The following is a 27,687-nucleotide window of genomic DNA, read 5'->3' on the forward strand; positions in this document are numbered from 1 at the left end:
CCTGAGCTCAAGCAATTCACCTGCCTCAGCCTCCCAAAGAGATTACAGGTGTGAGCCACTGCACCTCTCCTGGCCTGGCCTGATCTTCAGTTTTCTCAGTAGATAAAGGTGTAATCTTTGTCTGCTCTGCTTCTATGGTTTGGGTGTTTGTCCCCTATGGCCTCATGCTGAAAATTTGACCCCCATGTGGCAATATGGCCTGGTGGTGTTGTGTTCAGGATTTCCACAAAGACCACACTGCTAAACAAGCCGAATTCATAGCAGAGTCCCTTTATTGAAGAGCCAGCTGGCAACAGCCTCAGTGTCCCAACATAGGGTTTCTGAGAGCAGCCCTGAGTGCTTAAGGGGTCAGGTTTTTAAGGCTTGGTCTGCATCCTGGTTGGCATGCAGGCTATCCAAGTGCATCTGGGTAAGGTAGTAAGCAAGCATTGTACAGAAGCAGAATTTTGTGGTTAGTCATACATTATACATCTTTGTTTTAATATTTTCTCCCCATACATCTTAGTTTCGGTATTTTCCCCACCTGGTATTATTTAAAAGTCAGTCCAGGAACAGTTGGTACCTCCTGGTCTGTTTCCCTGGGAGTTAGCCAAGCAAGAAACTTGGAGTAAACTAGAAGCAAGAAATTAATACTTTTCCATCTATCTTGGGAGTGAACTAGACTTGTTTCATTTTGTTGAGGGCTTGCGACCCAGAAATTTGTCTGGAGTTAACTGGTATTTTTCTACTTTAGTCTAGGCTTAACAGTGGGAGGTGTTTGGGATATGGGGGTGGATTCTGCAGATCCCTCGTGAATAGGTTAATGTCCACCCTTGACTAAGTAAATGAGTTTTTACTCTATTAGTTCCCAAGAAATTTGGTTGTTAAAGGAGCTTGGAACCTCCCCCACTTCCTTTGCCTCCTGTCTCCCTGTGTGATCCCTTTGCACAAACCTGCTCCCCTTCCACTTTCTGCCATGAGTTGAAGCAGCTGGAGCCCCTCACCAGAAGCAGATGCCCAATCTTGAACTTTCCAGCCAACAAAATCCTAAGCCAAATATATCTCATTCCTTTATAAACTACCCAGTTTTAGAATTCTTGTATAACAACATTGAAAGGACAAAGCAATGTGCCTCACTCAGTTGGCCTTTCATTGAAAAAATCTGTGTTGAGCACCTTTTACCTATTTTTTATTTTTTTGGAGACAGAGTCTCACTTTATCACCCTCAGTAGAGTGCTGTGGCGTCACAACTCACAGCAACTTCCAACTCTTGGGCTCAAGTGATTCTCTTGCATAAGCCTCCCAAATAGCTGGGACTATAGGTGTCCTCCACAACACCCAGTTATTTTTAGACATGAGGTCTCACTCTGGCTCAAGCTGGTCTGGAACTCATGAGCTCAGTGGATCTGCCCACTTTGGCCTCCCAGAGTGCTAGGATTACAGGGGTGAGTCACTGTGTCCCGCATTTGTTGAGCACCTTTTATTATTATTTTTTTAGAGACAGAGTCTCATTTTATCACCCTCGGTAGAGTGCTGTAGCGTCACAGCTCACAGCAACCTCCAACTCCTGGGCTTAGGCAATTCTCTTGCCTCAGCCTCCCAAGTAGCTGGGACTCCAGGCGCCCACCACACTCTTTCACTATAGAAAAAGGCTAATGAGAGAGCCTTCTTCAGAGAGATGTCATTTGGAGATCATCTTTATAATGTATTCAGAACAGTACCTTGATTACTGCTATTATCATCATTACTCTGTTAGGAAGAAAGATAGAGTTAGAATGGTTAGTTGTGATGGGAAAATAAGTAAAACGTCTTCACCTCAATTCATCTTTCATTATTCCTTCATGTTCTAATTGCAATATTGGAGGCAGAAACTTGCAGACACCCCTCTTTGCTGTTTGTTGTTTGTGTGCACTCTGGCACACAAGGAGAGGTGCCACCTTTCTGAGCAGCAGTTTGGGGCCAGGTTCAAACCCACCACCCTCGGTATATGGTGCCGGTGCCCTACCCACTGAGCCACAGGTGCTGCCCCTGTTGAGCACCTTTTAGACACTGGGCTTGATACATCTTACAACCCAATGTGACATCTTAGGGTAAAGAATGGAGAGGAAGAAAAAAAAAAAAAGAATGGAGGGGAAGAAAGTGACATCAGCAGGATGTCAGAATAGGAAGCCCCCAGCCTTCATCCTCAATAAAGACATTGAATTAACAACATACAGACCAAAAAATCTTTATGACACTTCCAGAAACCAGTGAAGAAGTTGCACTACCCCCAAGTGAGACCAAGCTAAACACAACATATTGAAATTGGTAAGAGGAGCCATTTCACTTTATCCACAATTGCCCCTTTCCTAAGCTGGCACAGCTCCGCATGGCTCCTGGTGTCTATCTTGGGCAGAGAGGGTAAAAGAGTGCAGCGTGCACTCAACATTCCAGCTCATCAGAGGGTTGCCCAAAGGACTAATTTCTGTCCCACCTAACTCAGAGCAGTAATGGAACTGACGTTTGGATGTCTAGTCTGGGCAGCAGTGAAAGCAAGGGAGAGTGGGGGTGGCTTGCTATGGCACCAGAGGCCTGAAATGCTGCACACAGAGGCTGGAGTGGTTCAGTGTAATTGAGAGAAGGCACTCAACTCGTGGCCTCTCCCTTGGGTGGGAGGTAGAAGAGTGGACTCTTTGGCCTTCTGGATTTTTAGAGAGCTGCCCAAGGACTGGTATCTGTTTCATCTGATTTAGGGGGCTGACCAGGAGCCAGCAGGCGGCTTCTGATGCCTTGGAGGCACTGACCACAAAAGAAGAGTGCAGTGATTTGCTACTCTAGAGAGCCCCAGTACTAAAGACAGACACCAGATGGAGACAAAGATTACAAACCTCTCTCTGATTGGAAAATCACAGGCAAAGCCCAAAGAAGTTGCACCCCTTAAAAAGATTTCAGAGGACCCCAGAATCTCTATCTGGGCTGATGGTGAATATCTACCCAGTATGGAGCTAATCTATAATGACTGGGGGAGGTCGCTGTGTTTTCAAATGCATTCACCTCAGCAAAAAAATCACTAAGCACACAATAAAACAGGGAAATATGGCCAAATCAAAGAAACAAAATGGATTTCTAAAAACCAATTCCAAAGAAACAGAGATTTAGGTGGTGCCTGTAGCTCAAGGGTTTAAGGTGCCAGCCATATACATCATAGCTGGCAGGTTCGAATCCAGCCCAGGCCTGCCAAACAATGACAACTACAACCAAAAAATAGCTGGGCATTGTGGCCGGGGCCTGTATGTAGTCCCAGCTACTTGGGAAGTTGAGGCAAGAGAATCTCGTAAGCCCAGGCAAGAGTTGGAGGTTGCTGTGAGCTATGACACCATGGCACTCTACCGAGGGCCATACCTTGAGGTTCTGTTTCAAAAAAATAAAAACAACAACAACAACAACAAAAAAAAAAACCCCAGAGATTTGTAAATTACCTAATAAAAGATTCAAAATAGGAGGCTGGGCCTGGTGGCTTACGCCTGTAATCCCAGCACTTGGGAAGCTGAAGTAGGTGGATTGTCTGAACTCAAGAGGTTCAAGACCAGCTTGAGCCAGAGTGAGACCTTGCCTTTAAAAACAATAGCAGGCTTTGTGGTGGGCGCCTGCAGTCTCAACTACTTGGGAGGCTGAGGCAAGAGGATCGCCTAAGCCCAAGAGCTGGAGGTTGCTGTGAGCTGTGACACCATAACACTCTACCAAGGGTGACATATTCTGTCACTAAAAAAACAAACAAACAAACAAAAAATAGCCGGGCGCTGTGGAGCGCACCTGTGGTTCCAGCTACTTGGGAGGTTTAAGCCCAGCAGTTTGAGGTTGCTGTGAGCTGTGTGACCTTAAGCCCATCCCCAGCCCCTGCCCCCACCAATTTATACTCCTCTCAGCCTCAATTACCTGTCCCTGAACCTCCAGAAGATCTGGACAATAGGCAGGGCCCTGGCCCCCTCCCTTCACAAGGCAAAACAATGGTGTGAGTGGGCCCTGTCTATATCCCTGTTTTTACCCCAGCTATGGCCCCTGTTTTTATGCCATCTGTGACATGTTTGTGGTTTGTCTGAGGGAAAGAAATGGGAAACACACGGGGAAGCCCACCCTGTTGGAAACTGTGCTGAAACATTTTAAGAAAGGGTTTACAGGAGATTATGTGGTAACTATGTCTCCAGGGAGATTGAGAACTTTGTGTGAGCAGAAATGACTCAAATGCCTTGTTGAGGTGATTGTGGTATCCCTTGAGATAAAATTAGTTTTAAACCTATTATTAAAGTTCAAGTGTTTGAAGATTATAAAACTGCTACCTCTGTAATATTTTTCTAAGTTTGCTAGATTCAACTGTAAGCTTATGGCCTTGATTTTAAGACTCTGAATTCTGTGAGGCCTAAGGGCATGTTCCCCATACTTAGGCCAGCAGCTGCAGGGCACAGTCTAGCCCACATGGCCCCTTCTTCCCTGCTCTAACTTTGCCCCCCCGGCTATTCTGAAAGAAAGTAGATGTTCCAGTTTCCTGCTTTCTGTCCTTTTTTTTTTAAGACAGAGCCTCAAGCTGTCACCCTGGGTAAAGTGCCGTAGCATCACAGCTCACAGCAACCTCCAACTCCTGGGCTCAAGCGATTCTCCAGCCTCTGCCTCCCAAGTAGCTAGGACTACAATGCCTGGCTATTGTTTGGTTGCAGCTGTCATTGTTGTTTGGCCGGCCCAGGCTGGATTCCAACCCACCAGCTCATGTGTATGTGCCTGGCGCCTTAGCCGCTTGAGCCACAGGCCCCAAACCTGCTTTCTGTCTTGAATTCAGCACCTGGTATAGGGCACAGGTCCTGTTCTTGTGGCCATCTTTGCTGCCACGTGGCCATGCAAGACTTAGAGAGACAATGAAAAGACATCAGAAATGATGCCTATGTTCTAGTTTCAAAAGTTTTTTAGTAACTTAAAACCTTAAAGTCATGTTGTTACCAAATTTCTTCTTCGGTGGGTCCTTGGTCTTAGGAATTTGGGGGTGGGGGCGAGCCCATGGACCACAGATAAGATAAGATAAGATAAGATAAGATAAGATAAGATAAGATAAGATAAGATAAGATTTTGTTAGGTAGAGAAGAATGCAGAGGTAGTAGAAAGTGCCGGAGCTTCTGGCAAAGGAGAAGACCCAAGTCGGAAGTCTACATAGATCCTTGTCTGGAGATATATATTACATTTTGGCCAAAACATAGTAGATGAAAAACACCTTTACTAACTTAATAAGTGTCTTAGCAAATAAATTAATGCAGTCCCTTCCCTGGGGCAAGGTTGTTAAGTCTTTGCAGTTTTTCCCCTCGGGGAAAAGACTGAAGTATGTGTTCCCTAACCAAGTTAGAACTGCCCAAAGGTGTTTCAGGCTGCTTTGTCCATAACCTTACTAGAGTCTGGGGGTGTGTGGCCTGGAGAGAGCAGCCTGTTTGTGCAAAAAAAAAAGAAAAAGAAAAAAAAGAATGGCGGGTCCCTGTCCAGCCCTGAGTAGGAAAATCCTGTATCAATGTTATAGTCCATAGAATGTCTCTCATCCGTAAAATGTAATAATTTAGTTGTTTCAATTGTTTAGAAAACTGAATCTCTGTCAAAAAAAATAATATTACCTTTTAAACCTTCTAATTATCAGCTTAGCCAAGTAAATAATTAACTTCTTAGTGAACCGTGATCCTGTTTTGTGAAAAGTGTTTTTTTGAGTGTAAGAAAAATTAGACAGAAAAGAAAATGGCATTGTGTACAAAAGGATCTTATGTGATAAATTTTGTCCTGGAATGAAATAGTTATTTAAGAAAATGAAAGGCAGAGCAAAAATGAAAGGTTTAGAATGTTTGTAAATTGTCTGTGCAGGTTGAATAAAGCTCAAAAAAAAAATTTGTAAAGGAATTTGCATGTGATCCAGTCAACTAGGTATCACCTTTAAAGTTTTTTCACTTGTAATCCTGTTTGAACAAATGTTTTAAGCCTTTGATATTTGACAAACCTTCCAAAATCGAAACTCTAAATTTGATCTTTTTGAAATATTAAGACCACTAAAAGTCTGAGAAAGACATATTATTAGGCTTATTTTGTATGTTAAAAATGTATAAGAAATACTGTAAATATGAAATAGTAGCTGATTTTCTGTAAATTACATTTTATATATGTTCCAACATTATAAAATATTGTTCTATCTTAGTGTATATCATCAGTAATAATTTTAATTCATCTCAGAAAAAAAATTTTTTTTGCAACTGGCTGAATCTAAAGTTTGTCCTTCAAAGAAAATAGTAGAAGAGTCTAGTGAATTCTCTCAAATTTAAATTTCTGATGACTTTAGAAATCAAATACCATCTGGCTGGGTGCCCATGGCTCAACGATTAGGGAGACAGCCACATGCTCCAGGGCTGATGTGTTTGAACCCAGCCCAAGCCTGCTAAACAAATAGACAAAAAATAGCCGGGTGTTGTGGCAAATGCCTGTTGTCCCATCTACTAGGGAGGCTGAGGCAAGAGAATCGCTTGAGCCCAAGAGTTTGAGGCTGCTGTGAGCTATGACACCAAAGCATTCTACTAACGGTGATAAAGCGAGACTTTGTCTCAATTAAAAAAAAAAAAGAAAGAAAAGAAATTAAATACCATCAGACTAAAAACAAACTTCCAAGACTTTAACTAAAAAGTTAACATATTGAGTATTGCTAACCTAACTTCAAACAGAACAGAAATCAGTTACATGGAACTGAGATAGTTTGTTATGGCCTTTTGTATAAAACATTAGTGATTTTTTTTTCTGTATTATGTTTTCTGGAAGTCAAGAAAACCATTTTCTTTCTTTTCTTATTATTAATTAATTTATTTTTATTGTTAAATCATAGCTGTGTACATTAGTGCAATCAAGGGGTACAATGTGCTGGTTTCATATACAATCTGAAATATTCTCATCAAACTGTTCAACGTAGCCTTCATGGCATTTTCTTAGTTACTGTATGTAGGCATTTGTATTCTGCCTTTAGTAAGTTTTGTCTGTACCCATTCTAAGATGCACCGTAGGTGTGGCCCCACCCAATACCCTCCCTTCACCCTAACATCCCCCCTCCCTTCCCCTTCCTTGGCCCTTTCCCCATAGTCTTGTGCTATAGTTGGGTTATAGCCTTCATATGAAAGCTATAATTTAGCTTCATAGTAGAGCTGAGTACATTGGATACTTTTTCTTCCATTCCTGAGATATTTTGCTAAGAAGACTATGTTCCAGCTCCATCCATGTAAACATGAAAGAGGTAAAGTCTCCATCTTTCTTTAAGGCTGCATAATATTCCATGGTATACATGTACCACAATTTTCTAGTCCATTCGTGGGTCGATGGGCACTTGGGCTTCTTCCATGACTTAGCAATTATGAATTGGGCTGCAATAAACATTCTGGTACAGATGTCTTTGTTATATAGTGATTTTTGGTCTTCTGGGTATAAACTTAGTAAAAGAATTATAGGATCGAATGGCAGGTCTATTTTTAGATCTCTAAGTATTCTCCAAACATCCTTCCAGAAGGAACATATTAGTGTGCATTCCCACCAGCAGTGTAGAAGTGTGCCCTTTTCTCCACATCCACGCCAACACCTCTGGTTTTGGGATTTTATTATGTGGGCTACTCTTACTGGGGTTAGGTGATATCTCAAAGTAGTTTTGATTTGCATTTCTCCAATGAATAATGGTGATGAGCTTTTTTTCATGTGTTTGTAGATCATGTGTCTGTCTTCTTTAGAGAGGTTTCTCTTCAAGTCCCTTGCCCACGCTGAGATGGGGTCACGTGGCAAGGGACTTGAGTTCTCTGTGGGTTCTGGTTATTAGACCTTTATTGGAGGTATAACCTGCAAATATTTTCTCCCATTCTGAGGGCTGTTTGCTTGCTTTACTTACTATGTTCTTGGCTGTGCAGAAGCTTTTTAGTTTGATCAGGTCCCAGTAGTGTATTTTTTTTTTTTTGTAGAGACAGAGTCTCACTTTATGGCCCTCGGTAGAGTGCCGTGACATCACACAGCTCACAGCAACCTCCAACTCCTGGGCTTAAGCGATTCTCTTGCCTCAGCCTCCCGAGTAGCTGGGACTACAGGCGCCCGCCACAACGCCCAGCTATTTTTTGGTTGCAATTTGGCCGGGGCTGGGTTTGAACCCGCCACCCTTGGCATATGGGGCCGGCGCCCTACGGACTGAGCCACAGGCGCCGCCCCCCAGTAGTATATTTTTGATACTGCTTCAATTGCCTAGGGAGTCCTCCTCATAAAATATTCACCCAGGCCGATTCCTTCAAGAGTTTTCCCAGCACTTTCTTCAAGTATTGTTATAGTTTCATGTCTTAAGTTTAAATCTTTTATCCAGTGAGAGTCTATCTTAGTTAATGGTGAAAGGTGTGGGTCCAGTTTCAATCTTCTACAGGTTGCCAGCCAGTTCACCCAGCACCATTTGTTAAATAGGGATTCTTTTCCCCACTGGATGTTTTTAATTGGCTTGTCAAAGATCAAGTAACGGTTAAGTAGCTGGATTCATCTCTTGGTTCTCTATTCTGTTCCAGACATCTAATTCTCTGTTTTTGTGCCAATACCATGCTGTTTTGATCACTATTGATTTATAGTACAGTCTCAGGTCTGATAGCGTGATTCCTCCTGCTTTGTTTTTATTGCTGAGTAATGTTTTGGCTATTCGAGGTTTTTTCTGGTTCCATATAAAATGAAGTATTATTTTTTCATGATCTTTAAAATATGACAATGGAGCTTTAATAGGAATTGCATTAAAATTATACATAGCTTTGGGTAGTATAGACATTTTAACAATGTTGAGTCTTCCAAGCCATGAGCATGGTATGTTTTTCCATTTGTTAACATCTTCAGCAATTTCTTTTCTTAAAATTTCATAGTTCTCTTTGTAGAGATCTTTCTTGTCCTTCGTTAGGTATACTCCCAAATATTTCATCTTCTTTGGCACTACTGTGAAAGGAATAGAGTCCTTGACTGTTTTTTCAGCTTGGTTATTGTTGGTATATATAAAGGCTACAGATTTATGGGTGTTGATTTTGTAGCCTGAGACATTGCTGTATTCCTTGATCACTTCTAAAAGTTTTGTAGTAGAATCCCTAGTGTTTTCCAGATATACGATCATATCATCTGTGAAGAGTGAAAGTTTGATCTCTTCTGACCCTATGTGGATACCCTCGATGGCCTTTTCTTCCCTAATTGGAATGGCTAAAACTTCCATTACAATGTTAAAGAGCAATGGAGACAATGGGCAACCTTGCCTGGTTCCTGATCTAAGTGGAAATAATTTCGATTTAACTGCATTCAATATGATATTGGCTGTGGGTTTGCTGTAGATGGGCTCTATTAGTTTAAGAAATGTCCCTTCTATACCAATTTTCTTAAGTGTTCTGATCATGAAGGGATGCTGGATGTTATCAAAAGCTTTTTCTGCATCAATCAAAAGAATCATATTGTCCTTATTTTTTAGTTTGTTTATGTGCTGAATTACATTTATAGATTTACGTATATTGAACCAGCCTTGAGACCACTTGGTCATGGTGTGTAATTTTTTTGATGTGTTGTTGGATTCTGTTTGTTAGGATCTTATTGAGTATTTTAGCATCAATATTCATTAGTGATATTGGTCTATAATTTTCTCTTCTTGTTGGGTCTTTCCCTGGTTTGGGGATCAAGGTGATGTTTGCTTCATAGAATGTGTTGGGTAATATTCCTTCTTTTTCTATATTTTGGAAGAGGTTTAGTAGTATAGGTACTAGTTCTTCTTTAAAGGTTTGGTAGAATTCTGACATAAAGACATCTAGTCCTGGGCTTTTCTTTTTAGGGAGATTTTGTATAGTTGATGCTATTTCAGAACTTGATATAGGCCTGTTCAACATTTCCACTTCATTCTGGCTAAGTCTTGGTAGGTGGCGTACTTCCAGGTATTGGTCAATTTCTTTCAGATTTTCATATTTCTGAAAGTAGAGTTTCTCGTAGTATTCATTAAGGATTTTTTTTTTTAATTTGCTGAGGTTAGATTTGTGGCCTAGGATGTGGAGTATGTTCCGTGGGCTGATGAGAAGAATGTGTATTCAGTTTTTTTGGGATGAAATGTTCTGTAGATGTCTGTTAAGTCCAGATGTTGAATGGTTTAATTTAAATCTAAAATTTCTTTGCTTAGCTTCTTTTTGGAGGATCTATCTTGGTTGAAAGTTATTTTGTTTTAGGAGATCAAAAGTTGATGACCATCCTCTTCTAGCTTGAAAGTTTTTAGCAGAGAGATCTACAGTTCTTCTAATATTCTTCCCCTTGTAGGTGATGGTTTTCTTTCATCTGGCAGCTTTCAGAATTTTCTCCTTCATATTAACTTTAGTGAAATTGATTATGATGTGTCTGGGGGATGTCTTATTTGGTTTGAGTCCTGCTGGAGTTCTGAAACTGTCTGCTATCTGAATTTCAGAATGTCTTCGCATGTTTGGAAAGTTCTTCTTCATAATCTCATACAGAAGAGACTCTGTGCCTTGTAAAGCCTCTTCATCACTTTTGGGGATACCTATAAGACGAATATTGGTTTTCTTTGAATGATCCCAGAGCTCTCTGAGAGAGTGGTCTGTTTTTGCCCTCCATTTCTCTTCCTCTTTGAGAGTTTGGGAGCATTGGAAAGCTTTGTCTTCAATGTCAGAAATCCTTTCTTTTGTTTGTTCCATTCTGTTACTGAGGGGTTCTACTGTGTTTCTCAGATCTTTGAGGGCTGCAGCTTCTTGTGTCAATGTGTCAAAATCTTTGGTCATTTGGTCTTTGAATTCGTTGAATTCTTGAGATATCTTTTGGGTTACTGCTTGAAATTCTAATTCAATCTTATTTGCTATTTAGATTCTGAATTCGATTTCTGACATCTCAGCTATTTGTTTGTGCATGGGATCTTGTGCTGTGTCTGCCCCATTGATCCTTGGGGGAGTTGATCTACTCTGATTATTTATATTGCCAGAATTTTTCTGTTGATTTCACCTCATGATTGTTTTTCACCATTGCCTCTGGCCATCCTCAGAGTTGGGGAGGTGTCTCTCCAAGATTAGACCCCAGCAGGATCACTGTATTGTTGCTGGAGTGACCCTGTGTAGTTCCTCTGGGGCTGACCCAGCCAGGGAGTTCTGGTTGTGGAAGCAGCGCTGGCGTGTGACACACTCAGATCCAGCAACAGGGCAGAAGGTGGTGCGCACAGTTCTGGGAGTGCCTGGTGCTCAGCAACTTTGGCACAGAGCGCCCAAGGCTCCAGCAGTCTCTGGCCAGGAGAAGGGCTCTGTGCAGAGGCAGGGAGGGCTCTGAGGGCATGTGGCTACCAGTATCCCTGGCAGACAAGCAGGCCAGTGTGGAGGCAGGGAGGATACTGAGGCTTTGATTGAAGTAATATTTTCAGAAGTGTCCAGACTGTGTTAAAGAATTAAAGTTGACTTTATAAGGCCAATAAAAAGGGTTTATAAAGTAGGGTTGTGCGGCTCCCACAGTTTTTGGTCAGGCCATGCGGAAGCCTGGCTGGCATGGGTCACGGGTCAGGGGTCACGGCACAGCTCTTATGGAGGTCTGGGCGGCACCAAGTCCAGGAGTTTGAGGTTGGTATGAGCTGTGACGCCACGGTACTCTACATAGGGCAACAGCCTGAGGCTCCAGTTTGCCAAAACCAGTCTCACTCTGCCCCTAAGCGTTAAGGCTGTAAGGCAGCTCAGTCCCCGCTTTTAGGCTGCTTAGTCACTAGGTTACTAGCTCCCGCCTGATCCTTGCTCTGGGATCCTGAGGGCAGAGCTTGCTGGGGCAGTTCTCTCACAATGGCTTCCTGCAGCCAAGCTCAGCGGCTCCGTCTGGGGTCCTAGACAATGCCCAGAGTTCTCCTACTCAAGCTCTCCCCTAGGCTGTTCAACTGAGTGCCAAGTCCAAAAACACTGAAACAGTTCATAGGTAAGGCCTTTCCGGTTTGCAGTCTCACTGCTGCTTGTACTTACGGTTGCTGGCGGGATTAGGTCGATCGAACACACGCAACCACTTGCCAGTTTTCCACTGTTTTTGTCCTCCTCTTGGGGTCCAGAAGTCCCTTGCTGACTCCCTGTATCCTCAAAGGGATGATTATAGGCAGCTCCCACCAGCCAGAGATGCCTGGAGTCTTATCTCCCCAGACTCACCATGCCCAGTTGCAGGGAAGCTGTTACTTGGCCGCCATCTTCAAGAAAACCATTTTCTGTCTCTTGTGCTATTTGTAGCTTTCAGCAATGTATGTACTTATGAGCAAAATTTGAAACATTTATTTTTTTCTCTCTCCTTGATTTCTCCAGAATTTGAAAACCATTTGTAAGTATTCTTAATTTCTGACAATACAGTTATTTGCATAAGTTCAATAAAAATCTGTTTTGTTGTATAACACATGATAAAAGATATTGGCTATTTTACCGAGGCTTTGATTGAAGTAATTTTTTCAGAAGTGTCCAGACTGTGTTAAAGAATTAAAGTTGACTTTATAAGGCCAATAAAAAGCCCATTGGAAAAACTGGCCAAATACCTCACCAATAACATTTCCTGATCTGCAGTGATGAAAGAGTCCCTTTCTGACAAGTCTGAAAATGACAATTTGCTTTGGAACTTCAAGAGAAGAGTAATTTACCAATGCATAGAATGTATATAATGGCACAGATTAAACCTGGGCTTGTGAAAGGCTTTCAAGTCTAACCTGACATTCCTTATAAAAGGTTCTAACAAACTAATTTCAAAAGAAAAAAAAAAGCCTAGATGGCTAATAATTATTATTGCTGCATTTTATGCAAATAATCATACTCAGTATACTGAAAATACAGTTTATTTTGGCAATTAAATTAACTCTGCTATAATTTACTTTTTAGTAAAATAAAAAATTAGAGAAAGAAAAATAGTCCAACCCCCTCACCCCAGAAAAACTGTGGCCCACCTGTATTAGATTCCAGCCTTATGTGCAATGCCAGATCATAAAGTGAAACATAACCGTTTCACTAGACTAATATGATAAATGGAACTAAAAGACTGGCCAATAAAAACATATACAATTATATACAGTAGTTATATTTGCTCAACAAAGGTCATCTGTTGGCTACACTAGAAAATTTGTGCATTATTAAATGCTATTTGCTGTTTCTATATAGATACCTCAAGAAAAATTAGAACCTGAAGGAGAATTTCCCAGTAAATGGTGTGACTGTAACAAAGCCTCATAGGTAGCCCCACACCCAACTGATGTTCAAAAATATTTCACTTAAATTACCCAGAACTTTAAGATCAATTCTGTAGGGACTCTTAAAACTAAGTATTATCTTAAGAACTATACTAAAGCTGTAAATAAAAATACTAATATTCTCATTGTACAAGCCTCAACCTTAAGATCCAGAACTTGCAGATATTGGTGACTGCTAAATAGTTGTATTCTCTTGCCCTAGACCTAACCTTGACTTCATCCGTGTCAGTATAAGAAAGCCAGAACTGCAAAAGCAGATAAACACTTCCAGACACTGCCATGCTGGTGCAAGAGACTGATAAGTTGACTTGGGGAACAAAGTCAAGAGTCTAGGTACCGTATGCAGTGGTCACTCTTATGGAAACCAAAAGACACCATTAGTTGACCAACTTATGCCTCACCGAATATCAAAGCTTACTGTGTAAAAATCCAAGGTTAATTACAGAAGTTGTATGCATGAGACATACACTTAAGATAAAAGAAAAAATTAAGAAACTTATGAAAAAATACTTCTACATTCCCCTCTCCAGGAAGCAAAGTTTAATCGAGTATAGGCCTTGCCACTAGTCTTGTTGAATATTAAATGTACCCCTTCTAAAAAATATTAAAATACTCCCCTTATGAAATAATATATAACAGGCCTCCACCAATCCTCTGCAATTTAGCAGAGCCTCCTAAAAGAACTGGGAGAGATTGAATTGAACAGGCAGTTAGAAGCCCTAAGTAGAAAAACAAAACAAACTCCACTTAAGTAATTAACTGTTCTGTTCAGTCTTTTGTGTCTGCACACCCTTTCTCTCCAAAAATCAAGTCTAGATCAAAGGTCAGAACCAGTCCCCCTCAAACCAAAGTAGAAAGAACCCCACACCATCATCTAGACCACACCCACAACAGCGAAAGTAAAAGAGATCCTCACCTAGATCCATCACAACAGGCTAAAGAGAGCTGTGAGAAACAAAAACAGGTCCAGCCAACCCCTGCAAGATAAGTTTTGAGGTGGTCAACATGCCCTGCTCCAGCCACATACTGGGAGCTGGCTGATCAATGCATGGCTGAAACCTGAAAAAAATTCCTTGTAGGACTTGTCTTAATTAGACTCTAGACTTTAGACTTTGGGAAAGGAGGGGAAAAAATGTGATCTGTGCACCCACACCATGAAGATAAAACTCTTTTACTAATCTATTCCCAAGAATAGAAAACTGGTTTAATGAAATGTAGAAAAATGTGCTTAAATCAATTCTTTTCTGGGTGGCGCCTGTGGCTCAGTGAGTAGGGCGCTGGCCCCATATACCAAGGCTGGCAGGTTTGAACTCAGCCCCCCAAAAACTGCAGTGAAAAAAATAGCCAGGTGTTGTGGCAGGTGACTGTGGTCCCAGCTACTCAGGAGGCTGAGGCAGGAAAATCGCCTAAGCCCAAGAGCTGGAGGTTGCTGTGAGCTGTTTTGCCACAGCACTTTACCAAGGGCAACAAAGTGAGACTCTGTCTCTAAAAAAAGAAAAAAAAAAAAAACTATTCTTTTCTGCTTATTCATTCTCATCTTAGCTTATGTTCTTGTATCTCTTTCAACCATCTTATTACTAGATTACTAACCCACTCTCTCCACCTTACAACTCAGCTCTTAATGTATAAAACTTCTAAGGAAGTTCCAGATGAAGGGAATGAAAGAGCAAAGGAAATTTCATCCCAAAATATGGTTCCTTGGTATAAAGAATATCTTAAATTAAAAGGCCGTTTTCTTTGTCTCGGCACCTGTTGCTCAGTGTTTAGGGCACCAGCCACATACACCGGAGCTGGCAGGTTTGAATCCAGCCCAGGCCTGTTAAAACAACAACTGCAACCAAAAAATAGCCAGGCATTGTTTCAGGCACCTGTAGTCTCAACTACTTGGGAGGCTGAGGTAAGAGAATCACTTAAGTCCAAGAGTATGAGGTTGCTGTGAGCTGTGATGCCATAGCACTCTACCGAGGATGACAGCTCGAGACTCTGTCTTTAAAAAAAAAAAAAGAAAAGGGCGGCCACTGTGGCTCAGCGAGTAGGGCGCCGGCCCCATATGCCGAGGGTGGCGGGTTCAAACCCAGCCCTGGCCAAACCGCAACAAAGAAAATAGCCGGGCGTTGTGGCGGGCGCCTGTAGTCCCAGCTGCTTGGAAGGCTGAGGCAAGAGAATCGCGTAAGCCCAAGAGTTAGAGGTTGCTGTGAGCTGTGTGACACCATGGCACTCTACCGAGGGCGGTACAGTGAGACTCTGTCTCTACAAAAAAAAAAAAAAATCTGAAACTTTGGATAATCATTCTTGTGAGTCTCCCCCATATGCATGGTATTTAGACATAAACCTTTCTCTTACTAATCTACCATAACTGTGAGTTGATCTTTTCAGTGAACCAAGCTAAGGAAAAAGGGCAAGTTCCCACCTCCCCCACCCCCCATCTCTATAACCATCTCTGGGGTTGGGTGGTGTAGCCAGAGGTTCAGGCCAAGTTGAATGAAAGGGGACAGAGACCCATCTGGGCAAAGATGGCATCTGTGCTGAGGGTGGTTGGAGGCTTGTTTTTATACTGGGCATAGGGGGAGGAAGGTTAAACAACTTGGTGGAAGTTTCTGGTGGGCTAGGGTCTTTCCGATGGAACTCTTGGGGCAAGGTCCAATAGGACTTGAAGAGAGGAGGAAGGGGAAAAGTGTAGACCCCCAACACCCATAACCTGTTTTAACTTGATCTAAGCCTCCGTTCTTTCTGTAACCTCAAGATGGTATATAAGTTTCTGAATTCCACTGGGGGAATCCTCTGTTGTTCTCCCCAGTGTGCACGTTCATAAATTTGCATGTCTTTTCTCCAATTAATCTCCTTTTGTGAGTTAATTTTTCAGTGACTCTTCAGAGGGCAAAAAGGACTCTTTGCACTGGCCCCCACGTTCTGGGCTGTGAGCAGGATCACCAGAGCCACTCTGCTCTTCTAGGAGCTGCAGTGAAGGGGGCCAGGACCAGACAGGCTGGCAGAAGGGCAGGAAGTGAGTACCAGCCAGACTCCCTGCCCCTCCTTCTGTGGATTCGGTCCAGCAGATGGTAAAAATTACTGTTCCTCTGCAAAGTTGTGATGACTGGGCAAAAAGGACTTGTGTGGTCATAGCCACTCTATGCACTTTTTCGTAAAATCTACGTATCTTTGATCCTGTTCCTCCTTGAATAGTTTTTTCCTTTTCTTTGTCCTTTTGTATTGTTCTGTCTCTTGTAGGGTAGAAAACAAGCCTGGAACACCCATTAGCCCACTGATCAAGCCAGCCAGGCAGACTGGTCCATTCTGAGCTTCCCATCAGACTGGCTGCAGGCCCCCAAAATGAAAATTGGATGTGGCTCCCCTCTCCTCTTTATGTCCTTGAGAGCTTCCCTTATGCCCACGTGGGAGCATTCTCAGTGTCTGTGTCCCAGGGGGTGTGATTTTTGGGTCATGTCAGGAATCCAGTTTGAAAATGGCTGGAAACCTGAGACATACAATTATTTCCTTTTTTCTTTTCTTTCTTTTTTTTTTTTTGAGAGAGACAGAGTCTTGCTCGGTTGGTCAGGCTGGAATGCTAACATTGAGAGCAACCCCTGCAAGCATGCACAGTAGTGCTCCCTTTGAGATTTTGTTTGGCAGGCCTATGAATTTGGGTCTGACACCATTTGCGGTGCCCAATTTAGCTGAACCCTCTCATAATAATGTTCAATACTTAAAAGGATTTCTCTCATCCCTGAAAACCCAGAGACATAAAGTCATAAGTACCCAGAAGGACCGCCAAAGCAAGTCCACCACCCGTATCGACCACTGGGAGATTTTACGTACATAAAGGTGTTCTAAAGGAAGGATGACTATCACAACACCAGGAGGGACCCTTTTAAGTGTTCTGATGTGACTATCAAAGTAAAAGAAAAATCCAGCTGGGTTGATGCTTTCAAGGTGAAGCCAGCACCTCAGAAAGAATGGACTGGGGTTCCCAAAGGACTTGAAACGTAGATGTTCTGGTTCACTGACATTGGTACTGAACTCAGCTGGAAAGAGCTATTCTATGAACTTGATATTATCATGGACAGCCCCGTGGCCTATTCACAGTAGTAATGACTTCAATTACTGTAAGACTCAAAATTTACTAGAAACAAAGGTGTTATTTGTGACACTGCTTTTCATTTCCGTACATCCAGTGTACCCCACAATTCCATATTTCCCATCCACTCCATATTGTGTTCCCAGGTGATCTATGTTCTCACAAGCTCAACAGTCTGTCACCAGAGGGAAGGCAAGTTCATCTTTACAAGTGATTTTTGGTAAGACTAAAGTAAGCCTAAACTAATATGCATACCAATACTCACACCCTAAATTTGACACAAAATGTCTGAGGCTAGGCTCAGCACCAGTAGCACAGTGGCTAGGGAGCTGGCCACATAAACTGGGGCTGGCAGGTTCGAACCTGGCCCAGGCCTGCTAAACAGCAATGACAGTTGCAACAACAACAACAACAACAACAAAATAGCCCCAGGCATTATGGCGGGCACCGGTAGCCCTAGCTGCTTGACAGGCTGAGGCAAGAGGATCGCTTAAGCCCAAGAGTTTGAGGTTGCTGTGAGCTGTGCACCACGGCACTCTACCAAGGGTGACATAGTGAGACTCTGTCTCAAAAAAAAAAAAAAAAAGACATCTAATATTATACAATTGCAATGGAAATGGTCAAAAATTCAGAATCATGCTGTTGGAAGTAATTTAATGCCCCAAAACTCACTATAAAGCTCTCAGAGGCACTCAGCAATAAAACAGCTTAGCAATTAGCTACCAAAAAGTTCTGAGATTTCATCAGCAGTTTATCATGAATGTATAACACTCCTATAATAATGTAACTATTGATTTGGAGACTGTGAAAAACGGACTATGGATGGGTTTGTCCTCAAGACCTAACACATTTAGCACCATGGACTTTAAACTATGGAAACAAATCTGTACCCTTCCACAAGTGCCTCATGAGAAGGCTTTGATATTAAATAACAGCCATGGGTATCTTTGCACTTTGCATCTGGGAAATATTATTTAGGATGGTAGAACAATTAACAAAGAGTGAGGTCACTTACATGTTTGATGGGAAATTGGGAGAAATGTATTGGGCCTTAAAAGAAAACCTCTGGGAAAAAAAAAAACTTTTTTTTTTTTGAGACTGAATCTCACTCTATTGCCCCAGGCTAGAGTGCTGTGGTGTCATCACAACTCACAGCAACCTCAAACACCTGGGCTCAAGCTACCCTCATGCCTCAGCCTCTCAAGTAGCTGGGCCTACAAGTGCTCGCCACCACATCCAGCTAGTTTTTTCTATTTTTAGTAGAGATGGGGTCTCACTCTTGCTCAGGCTGGTCTCGAACTCCTGAGCTCAAGCAATCCATCTGGCTTGGCCTCCCAGAGTGCTAGGATTATAGGTGTGAGCCACCACACCTGGCCTTGTACTGACTTTTGAAATTCATCCCTTGAGGATATTGAGCATCACTTTTGCAATGGACTGAATGTTTTTGTCCACAAATTCATATGTTGGAATCCTAAGCCCATAGTGATGCTGTCAGGAAGTGGGGCCTTTGAGAGGTGATTAGGTCAGAAGAGCAGAGACCTCATGAATGAGATTTGTGCCCTTATAAATGAGACCTCGGAGAGACCCTTCACCCTGCCCCCATCTATGTTTACAGTAAGATGGTGACCTGTGAGGAAGGGGCCCTCACCAGACACCAGATCTACCGGAGCCTCCATCTTGGACTTCCAGTCTGCAGAACTGTGAGAAATAAATTTCCATTGTTTGTAAGCCACCTGGGCTATGGTATTTTGCTATAATAGTCTGAATGGACGATTATAAGTTATTATAGCAGCTTTGAGTTATATTCGTCTTGCTGAACATTTAAATGGCTTCAGGCCAGGTGCTGTGGCTTACACTATAATCCTAGCACTCTGGGAAGCCGACGAGGAAGGATCCCTTGAGCTCAAGAGTTCAAGACCAACCTGAGCAGGAGCAAGACCCCATTTCTACAAAAAAATAGAATAATTAGCTGGGTGTTGTGGTGTGCACCTGTAGTCCCAGCTACTTGGGAGGTTGAAGCAGGAGGATTATTTGAACCTAGGAGTTTGAGGTTGTTGTGAGCTAGGCTGACACCATGGCACTCTAGCCTGTGTGACAGAGTGAGACTCCGTCTCAAAAAAAAGAGAAAAAATAAATGTAAAGAAAAGGCTGTAAACTGCCCAGAGAATGATAAAAACAGCAGTGTAGATTATAAATTGTAATGTAATGATAAAATAGTAACAAGAGGGGGAAACTGTAAGGGTAAATAAAAATAAAATTGCATTTTCCTTGTTTCCAAAAGGGAAAGAAATCTTTCCTTCCCTCCCTTTTCTTAGAACACAAGCAGATTACATGTGATACGTCCCAGTCTGGTTTAATGCTTATTCAATAATAGAACTAGTATTTTCTTTCTTTTCCATATTTGTGGAGAGAAAATTCTGGGTTGGTAGGACATTTTGTATAATTTTTTTCCTCAATAGCACAAGATCTGCCTTCCAAGTTATTGCAAGTGACAGTTTTAGCAAATGTTCCATAATGACATAAAATGAGCCCAGCCCTTTGCTTACTGCCCACCACTTAACTAGAGACACTTTAGGTGCTTGTTACAACATCGCCCCATTTCGAGGAACCCCTTTCTGTGTTAGCTAGGGTAGGGCAGGGGTGTCTCCTTCACTTTGATGTTTCTGTCTCCTAAACTTTTAATGTCATAGAATTTTATTTCTTGCTCACAACAGGGGACACCTAGCAGCCAAGGGGCTTCAGGATTCAGCCTCCTTTTGTCTTGTGGTACTGCCAAGTTCAACAGGATGGAGGCCTCAGAAATAGGAATCGCAAGGTAAGTTACCAAATCTCTAACCCAGAAAACAAAATGTTGCAGTTGATGACCTTTAACAGGTCACAAAGGGAAGCCACCATGCTTTAGCACACTGCTAACCTTGGTCAGAGAGTCACTCATGCTTTTTGAGTTATAAAATCAATGTTGGAAGCCCAGGATGCCACCAAAGTGGGTTTGGGACCCAAAGGCCTGGTCGTACAGTCTGGAGAGACTGAGCAAGGGAATTTAGCCTCAGAAATCTTGAGTGCACATCCTGGCTCAGTTGTTTCAACAGAGACAAGTAATTTCTCTGAGCTTCAGAATCTTCTGTAAAAATGTGCATTCTATGTACTACAGGAGATGGTTCTTTTTATATATATATATTTTTTATTTATTTATTTATTTATTTATTTTTTTTTTTTGCAGTTTTTGGCCGGGGCTGGGTTTTGAACCCACCACCTCCGGCATATGGAGCTGGCACCTTACTCCTTTGAGCCACAGGCGCCACCCTACAGGAGATGGTTCTAAGGCCGAAGGGAGATGATGTTTGGGGAAATGCTTTGAACTCTATAAGGTATAAGATAGTACCATTTAACATCTTGTCTCTACAGAAACGCCCCCGCTGGGCCAACCTCTCCTCACCTGTCTGAAGAGCTGGATACTCCTTCAGTGCCACACAAACTGGCCCCCAAGTTCTGAGCCTGCTAGCCCCAAAGTCTGGAAGGTTGTGTAGCTCATGTGTTCACCAGATGACAATGGAAGGACTTGGAAAGATACTTTCAGAAAGCCTTTCTCCTCAAACACTACACAAAGTTAAGACCCTGTCTCCACCCTTGGCCCAGTCCCCATAAGAGAGTCACTCTCATCTGTCCTTAACCCCCTCATCCTCACCCTGGCTTTGGGATTTCTCTGCAATATGTATTTTGTCCCCAGCTTGTTAACTGCTATTGTTGAACCATCTGTCCCTGACTGTGGCCCCCCACTTGTGGCCCTTCCCCCAACACACTGTTTCCTGGAGCTTATTGGTGGGAAGCAGGGGCTCTGTTTTAGCACAGCTGACCTCAATGAAATATCTCTGGGATCTGTGGAACAGAAGCAGCTTGGGGACCAGGACTTTGGGGTTCCCCTGCTTCTGCCGTCAGCCAGCTATATAGCCTCATCTAAGATTTCCCCTCATAAAACAAATGCAGGATCTGCACGCCGTGGCAGTGGCTGCTGTTGTAATTCTGAGCTGGCCAGGTGAGCTCCCAGCTGGCTGAGCCCTGAGGAATTGGTCCTGGGCTCCTCCTTCCCCACAGCTTTACCAGGGCCTCCCCTTCACGCCTCTGTTCTGTCCTCTTGCTGGAACAGGTGCTCACTGACTGCCTGTTGACTGGGTCTTTGCAGGTGTTTCTCAGAGCAGAGACAAGAGGGAAAGAACCCCCAATCTTCATGATTGAGTGTACAAAGGTGGCCATGCACTTGGTCTTGGCCTGAGCCCTTCTGAACCACCGAGTGTGGACCCCTGACACTCAGCCTCTCAGATCATTCTGAAGTGCCAGTCTCCCCCACCCAGTGCTGGAACTCCACGGCTCACGTCCTCTGACCCTGAAGCCCTCTGGGGGTTGAACCCTGTTTCAATAATGTACTGGGAAACTGACATTCACGTTTACATATTTTATTTTTCATAAAATAAAGAATAATGTGCCCACCTATCCTTCACAGCTTAATAGCCTACAAATCTTCCTAGTAGGACTTTCTGTCCCCTGGAGAGAAACAACCCACCCCGAGTTTCCTTCAGGGTGTGGTGTCTGGGGAACGGCATCAGGGGCTTCTTCTGCAGCAGAGCAGAGGCCCTGGGGGGAGTGTGCTTAAGGATAGAATTTGTTCACTTTATTTTCCTTGCAAGACATTGATAGACTCTATTATAAAGTCTGTCCGCTTTAGCTCAGGATGCAGCTAAAGGTGTTATTCTTTGGCATTTAGCCGGTCATGGTGAGGGCTGTCCACAAAGAGCATGGCCCAGGAAGGGGTTAGGCTCCTTGGGCTGTAGCCAGCAGTGGGAGCCACCTCAGTGCTGCTGGGGCAGCCTTGGGAAGAGTTTGGGGCAAGCCTCTCTGCTCTGGGTTCTGGGCCCTGGCCTGCCCTGCCCCTGCCTCTGCTAGGTGCTTCCCGTTCCCCACCTTCCCCAGCCCCTCATCAGGTCTCCTGCTCCTGAACACCAAGGCCAGCCATCCTGGGACTCCTCCCATCTATGAAAGGACAGGCCTCTTGACCTCAAGGATGGCACCCACATGGTCTTTCTACCATCTGGGGACATCAGGGCAAAGAACTGAATAGGGTGGTGGAGCCTCAGACGCAGCCTATCTGGGATGGCTGTGAACCAGCCGCAGTCTACAGCCAGCAACAGGCCAGGTATCCCCCAAGTGCAGCCTCCCCAGGTTCCTGGAGCCACCTGAGCCCCTCAGCCATCTGCTGGGAAGCTAGTCATTCAACCAGGGCAGTGCAGCACATGAGGGCCCTTCTCTTCCTTTCCCCCACCTCACATTGCCAGCCCTTTGTCCCTTCCTGGGGCTGTTACTCTTCCTGGAGAAGGGGCTCTCGGTCCCCTTCCTGCACCCGTTCGTCCTCCTCCTTCTCCATGCAGCCCACAGTGGCAGCTAACCCAGCCCCCACGCCACCCCCGACCACAGCGGCCCCAGTTGCCCCCACCGCAGCTCCGGCCGCCACCATCCCGGCCTCAGCAGCCAGTGCGGCTGCTGCCATGCCTGCGCCCACCACACCCCCCGCCAGGCCCATGAGCCCGGCCCCCACAGCGCCCCCCACAGCAGCCAGGTGGCCGCAGAAGCGCATCGTGTAGGAGTCCATGAAGGCCTTGGCTGTGGCCTGCAGCTCGGCCTCCAGCGCCTCCAAGGTCTGCTCTCTCCCCTTACAAAGCAAGGCCACCCCGTGGCGTGCCAGGATGGCATCTTTCTGGGTGGAGAGGAGGTTCCGCATGGTGTCAGGCAGGACCCGCAGGGCAGAGAAGATGCGCTTGGTGGCTATGTCCTGGGTGGGCAAAGGGGAGAAGTGCCCTGACCAGGGGACCTAGGTGTACCTTCTGGCACGCTCCGGCTGCACCGGCCCAGGGCTCACCTGCTGCCTCACGTACTCCTCAAACTCCCTCTTGGCTGTCTCCACCTTCCTCAGGTCATGTAGCTGTGCAGCCATCTGTCCACGGAAAACCCAGGCTGCCTCCCTCCTTCCTCCTCACCTCCCAGGGCACAGACCCCACCTCCCCCCCAGACCCCGGATACCCAAACCCCACCCGTACCTCATCCGGAGAGGTGAAACCAGGCCCTGTCCTCCCCATCCAGCCCAAGAGGTTCTGCGGAGACACCATCGCTGGGGTCAGGGAGGGCAGGGGACCAGCCAAGTCGCCTGGGTCTCCAGGGAGTTTTTCACACCTTGATCTCCTGAGCGAGCTGCTGCCCCGTGAGCAGGCGTCGGTCCCCCCTGGCCATGGCGCGCCCCTCATTCCAGTACCCCTGGCAGCGGCTCTTAGCGTGCTGGGGGGCCGCACTCAGCACATCCAAGACGTATGCCCTGAGATGGTGGTGGAGATCGCCATCTGCATCTGAGGAAGAGATTCTCATGCTGAGGAGATGGGCGTTGAGGGGTCATGAGTGCCCGGCAGGAGGGGGTGGGGAGCAACACAGGGGTGTCCTGGGGACACTCACCACCAGGGCTCCCTTGACCTCTGTCCTCCCACTGCCTCTGTGGAGTGGGCAGGAGGTAACAGCGGGCCCGTCTCCCTTGGAGCAGCTCCTGGACCTTGGGATACTTGCCGGACAGTCCCTGAGAGACAGGATGAGGGGAGCCCTGAGTTAGGGGACCAAGCCTCCCTCACCTCTGCCCCTGCCCTGCACACTGCTCACCTGGAGGATGTCACTCACGTGCCTGTGTCCTGCCTGGCTGGGGTGGGAGGAGTCACGAACTAAGAGATCCAGGTGCTGGAAGAGAAGGGTCCTGACACCAGCAACTGAAGGTGTCAGGTCTGGGGCTGGTGATCCAGAAATGAGTGTCTTACCTGGATTGGCACCATCCCATAATGCTTGCCCATCACCTCGGCCACATGGACAAACATCTGGGGTAGGGCACAGAGAGTGTCAGGGCTGGGCCACTTTGAGGACAATGGTTTGCCCCAAGCCTGCCTCCCCGCCTCCTGCTCCTGCAGTGGGAACTGAGCTTCCCGTTTCCCAGCTTGGAATCCTCCAGCCTCTTCCTAAATCCAGCATCTCATACTTTGTCCTCTGCCCTCAAACCCACCAACCCAGTTCACCGTCCTGAAATCCTAGGCCAGAGAGGGAGGCACCTGGTTCCCTCTGGTCCAGCCCCAGCCCTGGCAGCAGCAGTCTCCTCACCTCCAGGTAGTCCAGGTCTGTATCCTGCAGCTCCTGTGAGGTGCTGAGGATCTGGAACCAAGGAGAGCAAGATGCAAGAGGGTCTGCAGAGGCAAAGCCATCCTGGAAGACCTGGGAGGAAGGACCTCCCCAGCAGCTTCACAGCACAATCTCACAGGCCTTCTGCGGCCTGGGACCACCAGCCCATCTTCAGAACAACACACTGCCCACCTTCACTGACTGGGTGCAACTTCCCCCCTCCGGGGGTACCCGATACCCTGAGATGCCTGGGTCCAGAGGAAGCACCCTGACCTGGTAGGAGCTCAGCATGGTGGTGAGGGCACACAGCTTGATCCTCATCTCTCTGCTCAGCTCCGGGCTCATGGCATCCCCCGTGTCCACCAGGAACACAGCCACCTATGGGAGGTGGGGGACGAACAAGAGGGCAGGCCTGCCTCGCTCCCCACAGGCCCCATCCCCGCCTCTCCTGCCTCTGTACCACACAGTCTTCTTGTCCTCACCTCCACCATCCTTTCAATCCCCACCTGTGTCCATCTCTGCTGTCTCTCCCTCCCCGCCACTCCCCTCCTTGAGCCAACCTTGGCCTCCTCCTGCCCTTCCTCATCCTCACCTTTCTTCCTTCTTTCCCCAGCAGGAAGGGGTGACTCCACATCCATATGCCCCTGGTGAGGCTATTGGCTCCCCAACCACCCCCCTGCAAGGACCCCTCTCCTCTCCGCCAGCTGCCCTCGCTGGACTCCTGAAGGGAAGAGAATGGAAAGCACCAGTTGGTCTGTTCCTTGTCCCCACACATGGGGATCCAGACCCACACTCCCCCAGCCCAGAGCCAGGCTAGCCCCCCACCATGCCCCTCCAGCCTCTGCCCAGCCCAGCCCTTACCAGGCCCGGCAAGCCCTGAAGCAGGTGGCTGAGAAGGCAGGACTTCCCTGAGTGCTGCTCCCCCAGGACAGCGAGGAGGCAGACCGGGGTGTCCCTGGCCAGGGGGTGCTTCAGGCAGCGGTTGATGGCCCCCATCCTGAGTATGAGGCCACCGGAGGCGCTGAGGCGCACCAGCAGCAGCGGCTCAGCCCGCACAGCGCAGGCCTCCTGGGCAGGAGGAAGGGAAGCTCCTGAGCACCCCAAGTCTGGAGCGTGTCCAGCCTGGAGCTCCTGCCCACCCGACACTCGGGAACAGGGCTGAAGCCGCCGTCCTCGGGGACCTGCCCCCACACTGCCATGAGGCCCCTTCACGGACCTGCAGCACGGGAGGCGGCGGCCGCTGCGGCAGGAGCTTCATCTTCTCCCCCAGGCTGCGGAGCCCCTTCTTCTGCTTGCAGATCTTGCGGCACTCGGGGCAGCAAGGCGGCCCGCAGCCTGGGGTGCGATGCGTGCTAAAGCAGCGAGCGCAGAAGTCATGGCCACAGTCCAGCGAGATGGGCTCACACAGCCTCTCCAGGCAGATGGAGCAGGCAGGCAGCTCCCGGGGCGCCACGGGCCGGGGCCTCAGCCCCAGCTCCAACTTGGGGAACTGCACGTGGGACCTGTGGGGCAGGAGAGACCACTCAAAACCAAGATGTCTGTCTGGCACAGGGGGATATAGCCAGGGCTCTGCAGGAAAAGCAGACAGCCTAGGGGTGGAGGTCCTGTTTCCCCCGGGGCCTCCGCGGACAGTTGGAGCTGCCCCCACACAGGCTGAGCTCTGCTCTTTCCTCACTGCTTTGCACCCCAAGACCTGGAGGCCCCAGAGCAGGGGCAGAGAGCAGAAGAGACTCTGACAGGGAGAAGACCTGGTGGCCCTGGCCCCACCACATCTTGCCCAAGTTCCTTCCCCTCTCTGCTCTGAGCTGTCTCTCTGACAGTTAGGGCCCCAATTTCCTAACTGTCCAAATGGAGAGGCCACTGGGGTGATCACTGAGAGGGTGCACATGTGTCTGTCTGCCCAGTGACTGGTACAAATGCTCAGGAAAGGTCTGGCAGAAAGCCTCCTACAAGCAGGGGCCCCTAAAGGAGGTGCTGCCTTCAGCCAGATCCCTCTAGGGGAGATGTCCTGTCCAGCCCCCTGCTACAGGCACAGCAAAGAGAGGGTGCAGCCTCCTGGCACCCAAGCTACCCGTTCTGCATTTGGGCAGATGGCTCCGGATCTCAGAAGATTCCTTCCCTTCTCTGCTCTGAGCTGGCATCTGCCACCCTGCAGCACCCACTTGCTTCTCCCTGTTCCTCCTTCCTCAGCTGGGCAGATCAGCCTTGTGCTCCCTCTCCAGGGAAAGCCCTCCCAAGACAAGATGCTGTGGGCTGGGCCCCACAGGGCTCCTTTCCAGCCGACCTGCCAGGCCCACTGCACCAACCCCAGCCCATAGGCCCTATCACTTACCAACTGTTGCTGCTGTTTCCCATGAAGCTCCGTTTTCTCTCCTTGAAGAGAAATTAAAAAAAAAAAAAAAAGAAATTTAGAACAGAATCCAGACTTCTGCCTTCATTCTGGGTTTCCAGGGACCCTCATCCTCCCTCCCCAGACCCATCTCTCACCCCAGGCCGCCCCCTCCCACCTCCACTCTTCCACACTCCTCCCCATCTTAGGACTGAAGACTTGCCTGTTTGCCAAGCCGATGACAAAAGGAAGTGACTGACAGGGTGGGCCTCGGCATGGGAGGCTGGGATGGGGAGAGGGTCTGGACACAGCAGGAAGGCCCAGAGACCTTCAGCCAGAGGTAAGGATGGATTTTCTCCTGGAAGGGCTGGCGGGTTTGTGGCAGGTGGAGGGTGAAGTAGGGGGATGGTCTCTTGATTGCTGACTTCCCGTCAGAGCTGGAAAAGAATGTGACAGTCAGGAAAGAGGAGGCTGCCGCTGGGCTCACCCAGGGGGAGGAGACAGGGCTGCGGGTACCAGGGCTATTAGGAGGGAGGGATAGAGCCTGGCTCAGAATCCCTGGCAGAAGCTGGGATGCAGGCAAGCCGAGGTGGTGAGTCGCCATGGAGACGGAAGGGAATGATAAGGACAGGGAGGGGGGAGGGGTTTGAGAGAGAAGCCACATGGGTACACGCGGAGAAGAGGAGTGCGTCCTCTGGTGGAGCCCTGGACCAGCACTGCCCTACTGGGGGACAGGATGGGCAGAGGAGAGGTGTGGGAAAACAGCAGGGAGTGTCACTGGAGCTGACTGAGGGACAGGGAGGTCATTCGTCCATTCATTTGCTGAGCACCTACTGTGTGCAGGGCCCCCAATGCCAC

At 46.6% G+C, this 27,687-nt stretch overlaps 1 protein-coding gene across 2 annotated transcripts; it reads right to left on the reverse strand.

Moving 5' to 3' along the window:
* Positions 1-21,752: 21,752 nt before the first annotated feature.
* Positions 21,753-27,459, reverse strand: RNF112 (ring finger protein 112). 2 transcript variants are annotated; one of them, XM_053568603.1, is made up of 15 exons: positions 27,346-27,459; positions 27,053-27,266; positions 26,833-26,873; positions 25,717-26,002; positions 25,362-25,568; positions 25,093-25,221; positions 24,774-24,878; positions 24,483-24,533; positions 24,149-24,205; positions 23,997-24,071; positions 23,799-23,916; positions 23,526-23,695; positions 23,393-23,446; positions 23,215-23,289; positions 21,753-23,127 (listed from the first exon to the last, which is right to left on the reverse strand). In XM_053568603.1, exons 2-15 carry the CDS (start codon positions 27,104-27,106, stop codon positions 22,657-22,659), a joined length of 1,893 nt encoding a protein of 630 aa, XP_053424578.1. In that variant the 5' UTR covers positions 27,107-27,266; positions 27,346-27,459; the 3' UTR covers positions 21,753-22,656. The 2 variants fall into 2 exon arrangements, with proteins under 2 accessions (XP_053424578.1, XP_053424577.1); XM_053568602.1 differs by lacking the exons at positions 27,053-27,266; positions 27,346-27,459 and having other exon boundaries at positions 26,833-26,950.
* Positions 27,460-27,687: the final 228 nt, after the last annotated feature.

This window comes from Nycticebus coucang, chromosome 18 (assembly GCF_027406575.1).
Source record: "Nycticebus coucang isolate mNycCou1 chromosome 18, mNycCou1.pri, whole genome shotgun sequence".
Lineage (NCBI taxonomy): Eukaryota > Metazoa > Chordata > Mammalia > Primates > Lorisidae > Nycticebus > Nycticebus coucang.

Coding starts and splice junctions, on each gene's coding strand:
- RNF112 (XM_053568603.1), bottom strand. CDS start 27,106: ATGCCGAGGCCCACCCTGTCAGTCACTTCCTTTTGTCATCGGCTTGGC. Junction 24,879..25,092: donor TGGGGAAAGAAGGAAGAAAG/GTGAGGATGAGG, acceptor CACCTCCCATAG/GTGGCTGTGTTCCTGGTGGA. Junction 24,072..24,148: donor ATGGGATGGTGCCAATCCAG/GTAAGACACTCA, acceptor CTTCTCTTCCAG/CACCTGGATCTCTTAGTTCG.